The 11830-nt window shown below is 44.4% G+C and overlaps 1 protein-coding gene across 1 annotated transcript; it reads right to left on the reverse strand.

The window, feature by feature from the left end:
• Positions 1 to 1297: 1297 nt before the first annotated feature.
• KCTD2 (potassium channel tetramerization domain containing 2) lies at positions 1298 to 11828 on the reverse strand (the record flags this gene model as incomplete). Its single annotated transcript, XM_085304770.1, has 6 exons — positions 1298 to 4825; positions 5407 to 5532; positions 7885 to 7980; positions 8978 to 9069; positions 9719 to 9827; positions 11670 to 11828. Coding segments are annotated over 6 exons (612 nt in total), but the record flags the coding sequence as incomplete, so codon positions are not given.
• Positions 11829 to 11830: the final 2 nt, after the last annotated feature.

The following is an 11830-nucleotide window of genomic DNA, read 5'->3' on the forward strand; positions in this document are numbered from 1 at the left end:
CTGCTCAAGCGCTGCTGGCTTGCTGAATGCGGCTCTGCTCTGGGTGGCGTTTTGGGGTGAGTTTGGCAGCTGCTACCTGCAGGCAGGTTTTAAGGTCCCCTCTTCGCTCAACCTGGGCTATATGCTGATTTGCATCTGCTGTAGTTTCTGCCTGCCCATGTCCATGAATGTCCCTTGTGTGGCCCTGCTGGGAGCGTCTCATACTTCCACTGCCCCAGGGTTAGGCCCCTGGTATAGGGCCATGCCGACCCTTTCCCTGCTTTGTGGCTCCTCCTTTTGCTGTGTGGCTGCCTGGGCATGTGCCTGCTGGATGGCCACCAGTGCGGCTGCTGGAGGCAGCAGCCACGTGTAGTCAGAAGAATGACTAGATTAGTTCAGGATTTCCCCTTCAGTTGTTATCTCTTTGCTCCTCCCCTCTTTACTGTTTTGAGCCTAAATTGTCAACCTTAGCCAACTCTTGAGTGTCACCAAAGCCTGAATAGCTGTTTTGCTTCTTTCTTCCCTGCTGCTTGTCCATCTGTTGTTGGTACCTCTGTGTTTCAAGCACTTCTGGGTTGTGCTGCTGTGTAAACAGGAAAGAAACTAAATCCCAGCTAATCCACCAGTCTTCTAAAGACACAAATGGGTGGGGGGAAGGTGGCAGCACTCTGGATGGAATTAACATAGCAATATTTTAAAATACCCTCCAAGGTTTCTGAGTTAACTCTATATGCCCAGGGCAATCTTTCTTCCAACAGATAGTTGCAGGCTGGGAATGCAGAGAAAACTTTACATAAGATGCACTGCATTTAGTTTTCTCATGTTCTGTTTTCATCTTGGCAATAGTAAGAACATTGCATCTTTGGCCTTGTGTGGAAACCTGGAGGGCTGTTTGCAAGCTCCTGCAGATATTCATGGGACAGAAGAAGGGGCAGAGCTGTCAAACTGGTGTCAAAGCTCCTTTCTTCCCTGTGTGCCAGACTGCAGTCAATAAGGGATTTAAACAAAAGTTGACAAAATCCTCTTCCTTTCTCAGCTGCTTGCATTTAATGCTTGTATTAACATTCTGCTTGTTTGTGGTTGTCGTTAGAAATGAGGACTGGTAAAAATACATGCAATTTAGATTTTCTTGTATCATAGAAAATCAGGAAAATGCTTCAGGTTCAAGGAGGACTCCCAAATCTAATCATTGTCTTTTTGTTATAATGCCTTGGAGCCAGAAGCAGTACCTCATTTCTAAGTTTCCTTCCCCGTAACGTATCATTTGAGTGGTAAGGTGGCAAACGGATGGAAAGAAAGCAGCAGGCCGCACACTTAGTTCAAACTTCAAACCTATTTCAGAATCTTTATTGAAAAAAAATTAATCACAGCATCTCAACTGTTATTCAAACACATTTAATAAACAAAGAGAAACAGTAGCAAAGGGCACTGACACGTGACAAACTGTACAAAACCTCCGGGTTTGCAGACAACCCTGAGGGGAGGAGCCCACGGCCCAGCTGCAGGTCTGGGGAGCTGCTCTGTCCTGTCACCCTGCAGCTCACCATGTCCCCCTTTGCCTCAGCCCACTCAGTCACCCCTGAGAAGATCGATTTTAAAAATGTGCAGAAACAAAGACACTTTAAGAGGTTATTTCCAGTCTCACTGTAATGGAACAATTTATGCCACTGGGAAACAAACAAAGTCATAGTCTCTGTTCCCAGGACTAATGCTTTAAAGTGAACCTTTCCAAGAGATGCAAGCACCCTTAAATATCCAGCAGATCGCCTACCCCTGCTCATCCACCCTGCTCGCCCAAACATGCTACCTTCTTTAGAGTGAACGGGACAATTTTTAACTTGGTTCATTTTTAGTTTGATAGAGTTGTGACTGAGTGGAAGGCAAGGAAGGAAGGAAAAGCCCTGTCTTGAGCACAGAAGAGATGCAACTGGTGCATAATGCTGAGATCAGCCCATGGTCTCACAGTAAAGGTGACCTAGTGCAGTCAGGAAAGAGGAGACATCCTCCACTGGGAATGTATCTGGTCTGGATGACTTCATGCCTGGTCCTAAATATCACATGTGAACTTGAGAACATCCAGTAACTATCAGATCAGTTTTTTAACGTGTAACTTGTTCTGCTGAATTTAAAGACTAGGCAATTGAACCCAAGGAGACTTAAATCCCTTGGCAAATCCTTACTGCAGAGAGCAGTGTGGAGGGCAAAAACAAGATGCAACTTCAATAGCCTTTCTTGTGCCTGTGAGTTTAAAGATAGTTGTTCCACTCAACTGGTAATGGTAATCATTAGGCTTTGTGGCTCAGGAGAGTGATGGTATCGCTCTTGCATCAGGCATTCCTCCAGTGGGCTTCACCGCGCATAGGATTTTCGGTGATACAGAAAAGTAATGGGGTATCATCACTCTTATCTGCCTGAGCTGTACTGAATTGACCGTCTCCCTTTACATGACCACTGGCATTGCTATGAGCTCTGTGGTTTGAGCAGCAAGGTGCTTGGCTGGCACTGATGTGATAAATACAGCTCAACCTGTTCCTGTGGCCTTTAGGTTGATATTTCTTGACCAGTTCCCAGAAGAAACTCCCTTCTATGAGGGAGAGAAGAGAGATCAATGTGAATGTGTTAGAGGGCTTTTAGTTTGCTAACTTGCATACATGCACTTATTTGTCAGCTTGGAGCACAGACGGACAATGACTGAGGCTACAAGATACTGACAGAGGAGGGATATCTATACACATCACAGTGTTATTTAGGCCCAGCCAAGGCGTACGGTCTAATCACACCAATACCATCTTACCACATTATAAACAGGAAAGATGGAGGGAAGAAGGAGAGCTGGGTTCTTCAGCGGGATGGCAAGCCAGCTGCACTTCAACAGCCTGTGACTGACACAATGGGACTCCAAAGACATTTGGCATAGTCTGTTGTTACCCGGACTGAACTAGCACAGATAACTGACCACCCTTTCTGAAGAATGAGGCAAAGCTTCCACTGGAGGAAGTTATGTTGGCAAAGCGGCATGGGAAACGACAAGCAAGAATAAGCACAGAAGGACTGAAAAAAAGGCAAAGTGCGTAGCAGTGTCACTCAATGCCTCTGCTGCACATCTTGTTTGCTGGACTGGTTGTCAGACCTTCTATAATGTTCTGCTACCCTGTGGCCCTGTTGGCAAAGAAGTGATGAGATGGGAAACCTGCCTATTTCTATCTCAAAACTTTAAGATCACAGGCAGCTGAATTCTTCCAGAAAGGAACCAAACTCCTCAGTCCAGGTGAGGAATTTTCTGATACTTTATTAAGACACAACTACTCTGAACCTGTCAGTGTCTGTGAATTCTAGCATTTCTGAAGCTTTGCGTTTAATGTCAGTTTGGGACTTGACTCAAAAGACCCAGGTGCCAGGACACTTGGGCTACAAAGAACAAAGCCCGGATGAAAGGGAAAAAATCATGCAGCAAATTCCTAAGAAATTCCATTTGCCAGACTAGGAGGGACATGCCCTTGGTTAGGGATGGCACAGTTTAACAGAGGGGACCAGTGACTGCAGTTTGGCTAAGATAAGAATTCGAGAGGCACAAACGAACATTTTGCACATCCATCCAAGGCATTCCAAAAAAAAAAAAAAAAGGAAAGAAAAGTCACAGAAGTTGACACATCACTTTGGACAAGAAACATTACGACAGTTTGGCAACTTTTCACCAATTCCCCCCTCCCCCAACTCTGTGAAGCTCCTCTGTACTTGGAGGTGAACTCTTAAAGGTGGGAATATGAGGGGGCTGCAGATAAATCACTGCATGTAAATAGGAAATCTCCTCTACAAAAGAATCCTATGGGCTAAAACAAACCTACCTGCTTGCTACAGTACAAAAGAAATCCTGCCTGAAGTCCTCCCTTGGTGAGGAGGAAAGAGACAGAGCCCATGCTGCTGGAGACAAACAAGGCAAAGCTGAACTTGGCAGCAACGAGTCCCTAACCTTGTGACTTTGCACCAGGCTAAGATATGGCCGTGGCAAGATACCGGAGGGGAAGAAGATGTCACCACTCTTCAACTGAGAAGTGTAAAGGACAGGACTACTACTCTATAGCCTTTCTGAGTGAACACAGGTCTCTGTTTATGCATGAGAAGGGATGGGCTTTGGAAAATGCCAAAAGCCCACATGTAATAGTGTTAACAGCAAGACCCATGTTAGACGTACACACAACTCCCCTCCCTTGGTTAGTATCTAAACTCAGCTCTTAGGAATTGGACAAGGAACAAATACAAAGCAAGAATGGATTATTATTTTTTTTTTACGAGTAGTTGTTTTGTTCCTCCTTTTAAAGCCCTGTTCTTCTGATTTGTAGGGGTTGGCTCATCAGGAGGGGGAGCATTGCAAGGTCCTTGCCCCTTTCTGGTGGCAGACCTGGGTGCAAGAAATGGCACAGCTCCAGTACAGATCTTCTTCCTACCTATACCTGCCTGGGGAAGGTGGGACTGATTACAAGGGCCTGTGGACCTGAGCAACCTTCGCAAAGGATCTGACTGGGAATCCAGCCCAGCCATTGTTGGAAAAAATTCAATACAGCGCTGGCCAAGAAAACAAAACAAATACTTAGGGAAAGGACTATCCAATCGGAAAAGTCTTTTCCTTCCTTGGTTTCCGGTGTAAGAGGGAAGCCTTTGGTTATGACCAGAATTCTTTGCCATTGGCAGGACAGGCTTGGCTTTGCTTTGCGTTAGCTTGGTTACTGTACAAGGGCAAGGTTGAACTGCGGAGAGATGCTCTGCCCAGCTAGATTGCCCTTTTGACATCTGGGAGTTTTAAGAGTGGATGCTCAAATTACATCCGGGATCCTCGCTCTTGAAGAATCTGAAAAAGAGAGCCCCTATGAATAATTTGGACAAGTTTAGATGCAAAAGTTCATGCTGAAAAGTCTTTGGTTTTAAAGGAAAAATGGACTAATGAGAGGAGTTAATTGGTGGCTTTTAAATTACCATAATGAGTGACAGGTTGGTTAAAGCTGATACAGCCCCTTCTCTAGAAATCTTGCTTAGTTGCCTGCAAAGAGGTAAGAATGTCCTCTTTTATTGCCATCCTGGGGGAAATAAAGCTGACTGAAGTTAGAGTGTTGGTCTCTCCCTGCAGCATCCATCAATTACAGTTTGATCAACCTCAAGGGCCCTTGCTATACTGTCCTTCATCTGCCTTTTTCCTCTCTGTCTTAATTTGAAGGGTATACAGAGCCTTTCCTTTTGTTGTCTTGTTCTACAGTAAAGTAGAAAATCTCCTAAGAGAAGAAAGTCATACAAAAGTACAAAATGGGAAAGCAGGTACAGAGAACAGTTACTGCAAACTATGGCTCGGCTACCAAAGGAAGGGTGGAGTTGGTGTTTTTGTTTTGTTTTCCTGCATATTGAACTGAAGTCAATGCATCTGAGCAGGTTCCTTACCTTTGCCTTCTCACTGGGCTCTATGACAATGCCATTGGTAGAGTTGTTGAGCTCCCTGGACACAACACAGAGGAATTCTGCCTGGTCTTCGTTTCCATAGTTATAGGAAGATCCAATGCTGATCAGCTGCGACAGAAGATAGCCAAGGTAAGGAGGATACTATCAATAAATCTCGACTTTTGTGTTGTGAGGTACAACTGTCTGATGAGACCTATTCTGATCTGAAGTGTTAATAGGCCAAATCTCTCTTGGGTATTCTCCTGTGTTACAGGCTTTCCTCTATCTCTGTAGGGCAGAGACCAGACAAGCTCCAGAGCCCTCTAGTGGCACCTGGAGCCCCAGAAAGAAATTTCAGCCTGCAAATATGATGAACACAGCATCTTCCAATTGGCAGAAAAAGGGAAAATACACCAGGTTTTTGCAATATATAATATACAACTAATTTACATAAGGACCTGGCAATAGAGCCTCTGTGGATTAGGAACTTCTTGATTCAAGCTATATGCCTATGTTGAACTCAGCTCTGAACTTGTCTTCTGACTTTGTATAAAAAATGGAGAGAGAATTCTTTACTACAGACAGATGTTTGATTAACTACAGGACATCTGGCAAACTGGCACCATTTTTTTATATAGATGCTGTCAAGATGGAGTTTGATATCTGTATAAATGGGATTATATTACATTACTGTTACGATGAGGAGTCTGGACTAGACCCAAGAAATCCCATCTGTCCCATATTTATCACTATTACATTAAAAGGACGTTCTGGAGTGCAGAGCTAACTCGTCATTTACAACTCTGTTCTGCTTTCCAAATAACAAATTAAGTAATCTGAAGAAAGCCATGTAAACCTTACCAACTGTGTATATTTAGGGAACTTTAAGTAGCGTACACCCCAACTTCCATGTCCTAATGGATTTTTAAAGGAGACAGCTTTGTATTTATATACTAGACAGATACATCTCAGATAGTCTACATTCCTCCTAGACAGATGATTATCTCTATGGTCGCACTGCAGCTGCAGGAAGACTGGAGGGGCTGTCACACTGACCTCTAGTATAGTTAATAGTTTTTGATGTTTGTGCTGAGGGCAAAAGACAGATTCAAGATAGAAACGTTTTTTTTTCCTCTCAACTGCCTGAGACATTTCAATGCTACATTTGATACCACAATTCACTCAACATGCACAAAATATCTTTTGATGAAAGTAGTAGCTTTCTAGCTTATTGGAGTGAAATCGAGGTATACAAGAGAATGGGGGGAAAAGGGCAAGAACAGAATCCTGAAAGCGGGAGCATGCTGGTAGGGGATATACAGGAAATCCTCCTGGTGCCTGCTGCATACAAGAGGAAGAAGGCTGGCAGGGACCACAAAGACTGGATGGTGGAAGGAGGGAAAAGGAAGCGAATGTACCAGCATTTGCTTATATTTATCTTGACTCTACAGTTAGAGATTTAAAAAGCAAGACTAGGGGAAAAGTGAGGGTGCAGATTCCTGAGTAGGGCACTGCCTTATAGCTCTTTGTTTTTGGCTAGGGGGATATATGTGCCAGTGTCAAAGACAGCACCTGTTAAGTAAACTTTTGGAAAGCAAAACTGCATGTTGATAAACAGCATTTCCATAAAGCAGCTAGCAGCTCTTGGTCACATGAAAGTTCTACAAGCTGGCTAAGGAGGCAAGAGTTTTTCCTCTCTCCAATGTGCAAGGAGCTTTCAGGCACTACAGAACAGAGCTGTAGTTAAACAAGTGAGCCAAGTGACAAGTGAAGAATCTGTGCTGTTGCTAATCCTATGAATCATCTCGTGTCAGCACACTTCCCATAGAATCCACTTGTACTGAAGTTGGACTCACTGGGAAGACAGCAGAGCTGCAATCCATAGAGCTTGTTCTACAGTTTCTTAATATAGCACAAACACACAAGCCAGCTGGTTTCCAGTTCTCTGTCCTCCTAAATAAGACGACTGTGTTTGATTCCAGAAATCAAATCTGGAACTAATGCTGTATGCAACTTCACTGACACCTAGCCTTGAAACTGGCAGTGTTACAAGGGCATCTGCAGGAAGGGTACTTCTCATGTCACTCAACACCTCTTTAGTAGATGCAGAAGTCATGCCTTTGAACTCTGTGAAAAATCATGCTATGTATCTTCATGGCTCCCTTAATTCTTCTGGATAAAACTACTGCACTTGGGCCTGAAGCACGTGATTAAATGTCGGAGAAAGGCAAAATTACTTCATTTTTCTCTCAGGACTTCTTGTATGCTTGTCAAATTCCAGAGTATCTCTTGATGGGATTTGAGTAACTTCCCTGTTTCCCTGCCAGTTTTTCCACATAAATGGACTGCTGCTCAATTCAGACTCTTTATTCAGAAAAAAGCCATGGGAAGTGCAATGAAACAGCAATCTCAGCTTACTCCTTACACTGCTTTCACAGGGATTCTGCTGTTGGCCAGAGACATACTCTCTGGTAACGGTACCTGTTCAAATTTCCATCCATCAGACATAGTGGACACCATCTGCGTGAGCTCTTCCTCCTGGCACTGCAGGACTCTGTACACATGCTTCACGGGCCCCTACAACATGGAGAATAAAAACGAAAAAACAAAAATTTAATGATTGTTGTACTAGTATCAAGATAGGAAATGAATTAGCCTCTCATGGGGTTTTCTGTTCTATTTTGTCATCATTTGAGAAATTCGAATGCCACAATTTGAAGTTTCATTCCTTCCAACCATCCAACTGATTCTAAAACAGGTACATAAGGTGGGTACACATCTCTAAAAAGCTTCTAGAGACTTGAATGCTGCTGAAACCAAAACCCTTTTGGCTTTCAAAGCTATTTACTGTTTTTTGAAAATGTTTCTCTTCTGAAATTCAGTCCACTGTGCTTTTATTAATATTAGCTTAGCAGCAATGGGGAAAAATTGCACAAAGATATAAAGTGAAGAAAATGGAGAAGGAAGAGTTATGTCTAATTGTAATAGGAAAACTGAACAGAACATCGGCTGATTGCTTGGGTAACCTTTATATTTTCAGTTATTTCTTTACTACAGACTTATCCTTGGGCATATCTCTCCTTAGAGACATGGGACATGCCATAACAAGGCAAGTCTTGTACAGCAGGAATTTGCAGAGTTTATGAATGTCCCTGAACTCCAGCACCCGTTCACTTCCCTGTCAAGCACAAAGCAAACGAAAAGCCCTGTGAGGAAACTCTTCCTTCATGGATGGGTCACCCCTACTCATACCTCATACTATCTCCCAACCATTCTTTATCTCCCAAAGCAGCATATTTTTCTTTAAATTACCCACCTTTGTTCTATAGACCATTTCATTTAACTATTCATGGCCCTTCTCTGCAATATGGAAAAGATGACTCAGTGCTTATAAAATCACAGTGGATATTCTTTCCTAGCTGTGCTTTGGATCCACTTAGAAGTACTGATTCCCATTGCTTAAAACTAAACTCAATAACTGCTACTAGAAGTAAATGCCTCCTACAGCAATGTGTCCTCCAACTATACTGTTGAAAATGAATGACTTCATAACTCAAATTTTTATGTGCATTACTTGAGAGGTTCTGTTCTCATTATCCCGTATCCGCTCCTTCACCAGCCGCACAAGAGATGCAATATTGTAAAACTCAGCTTCTTCCAGTACCCCTAAGAAAGGGACCAAAAACGAGACGAATTTTGTTAGTATACAATGTAGAATGAAGATGATTTTGCTACAAGGATACACCTGCTACAGATTCCAAATCTAGCCCTGATGTGAGACAGTTCAGATACTGAATAAACTGTGCCACTGATCTCACCCACCTGGGCTGAGAGCAAATGATCTGTATTCAACTAGCTGTCACTTCCTTTTGTGACCTATGGGATACTTCAGAAAGATTATTTCCCTTTCCATGGGATCATCCAAAACTTTGTGGTACAACCTCTACGTTGTTCTCTCAGCCCCATTAAAGGGAAAGTCACCAAAGCCTCTTGCTATGGAGGACTGCAGTCTGGGGAAGGGAGAAGAGACATTGTTCTAGCAGATCTTTTGCTAAGCAGAACAACGATGGTTTGCGTTACAAGTTGGAGGCCTCTGCTTCCAGGACTGTGCAGAGTTTAATGATTTAGACCCCATTAGTAAGCATCCTTCCAGGAAACTAACAGTAAACAACACTACTCACAGATGTAGTAACTTGCACAGCTGTATACTGCCACGTCCGGAACCCCACGCACTTGGGTGAGTTTCTGGTAATGGCTGTCAGATGCCTCTATTAAACAGTGCTTGTAGCTCTTCCTCTGTATTTTTTTTCCTTACCTTCTTCTGCAAGCTCCTTGTTTATGATAAGTTTCCCATGTCGGAGGTAGTTCAGTATCGGACCAAAATATGTGGGATCTCTATCGATGAGATATGCCCCTGTCTCATCCTGGTTAAATAGTACCAGAAAAGAAAAAAAAAGTTGAAAATGAACTGAATAGTTTCTCTGTGAGAACCTGAATTAAGGCAAAAAAAAAAAAAAAAAAAAGTGCACGTGACACCATGCTGAAACCAACCTTTCCCCCCCGCCCACTCAGTATGTGAACTAAACTGCAAATGTTGCAGATCACTATGCTGGCAGATGCCTCAAATTAAGCACTTCTAGAAACAGTTTAGATACATTTAGAGAAAACCAAAACTTAGCAGTTCTGCTTTGCCACAGTAATAAAAAAAAAAAGGCAGCAATCTTGTCCTTTTTTTTTTTTTTTAAAAAAAAAAAAAAAAAAAAAAAAAAAAACTTCAATTAGAAGTAGGCTCTCCAAGCAAATTAAGAAAAACTTAAAAATCTTACTGCAAAAGATAGGAAAGTTTACATCTTAGAACTGCATTTGGATTTCCAGCCCAGGCTAACAGCCTCTGACAGTTAAAACAGCTCTTTATTTTCCTTCTACCGAAAATGCACATTGCAACACACAGGCCATTCTTTGAAGCATTGCTGGCAGGCTGGCCTACGATTATTGTCATCAAATTACCAACAGCTCATAACCAAAAGCATCTCTTAAATCAGCTTTGAAGTGACAAACACTGTATGTAAGTCTTTTACATCACTTCCTTACACTATTTTTAAAGCAATGTACGTCCTGCCAAAGCAGACTGTTTAAAATAATAAAAACCTGTAGGGTCTTCTGAAGCGTCATCTTCTCTATTCACCAGCTGAGGTGGGGAATGTTATTTTGATAACTTTTATCTGAGTGGGAGATCTAAACTACTCTCAGTCTAGCCTATCTACAAATGACTTACAAAACCTCATACAGTGGAGCCTACAGAAAACCTGTGATTACATGCATAATTATGTGTTTGCAAAACTCTGAGGACAAATTGCAGCAACTCCAAAACCATCATCCGAAATAAAGAACATGCACTGCTACCTTTCATGAGAGCAAAACAAAATATAAAGAAACATAAGGGTGAGCTGTCACTCAGCTGGAAGGGACAGCTATTTCTCATCGCTAGGGTGAGAAATCATTACAATTCCTGTTTCTACAAATGCTTCTTTCTAATTCACTTTCTGCTAGCAGTAATCACTGTGGGAAGGTGTTGGTTTGCTTCTACAGGAAAGTCATGCTAGAGAGGGAGGTGGAGGACAAAATCGGTGTCTGCAAAACTGGGGTGTTACAGCTACAGTGGGAAGAGATAGAGATGATGAAAGTGTCTAACTCCCATTCTCGGGGATGCTGCCAAAGCTGTTGCCATGTGATGGCATGTGAGGGAAGAGGAGATGGTATCTGTCAGAGCAATCCGTGTCCCTGTCCCAGGGAGGAATGAAACCCACCCTGGGCAGAAGCAGTGCAGCTCCCCATTCTGCCCATGCAGGGGGCTGGGGACACTGGCCCTGGAGGCAGCAGGAACTGGAGCTGTCACAGGGACCAGTCTGTCCACCCTGCGGGGCCGGGGACAGCCATGGGGACTACCGTGGCCACGCGGCAGGATCAGAGGCTGCTCGCCCCAAGGATGCCGGGCACAGGGACCACCATCCTGGCCATGCAACAGGATCGGGGGATGCCACGGGGGCCACCGCAGCCACACGCGGCGGGATCAGGCGATGCTCGCCCCAAGCACACCAGACTCCGGGCTGCCCCCGGTCCCCGCAGTGGAGTCGGCCCGTGCTGACCTGGGGACACCGGGCCCCGGGGTGACGCTCCGGGCCCCCGGCCGCCGCCGGGAGGGGCGGACGCCGCGCGGGCCCGAGGCTAGGCCGGGGCGGGGGGCCGGAGTGCCGGCGCGGCCTCACCTTGTCGGAGCCGAGCTCGGGCCCGTCCTGGCAGCAGAGGCGGCACAGGAAGGACTTGGGCTCGCGGCACAGCGTCTGCCGGGTGCTCACGAAGTACGTGCCGCCCACGTTGAGGCGCACCCACTTGGAGGCGGCGGGCGGCCGCGCCGCGCCGGGCGGCG

Source organism: Rhea americana, unplaced genomic scaffold, assembly GCF_003343005.1.
Source record: "Rhea americana isolate MKP2758 unplaced genomic scaffold, rheAme1 scaffold_21, whole genome shotgun sequence".
NCBI lineage: Eukaryota > Metazoa > Chordata > Aves > Rheiformes > Rheidae > Rhea > Rhea americana.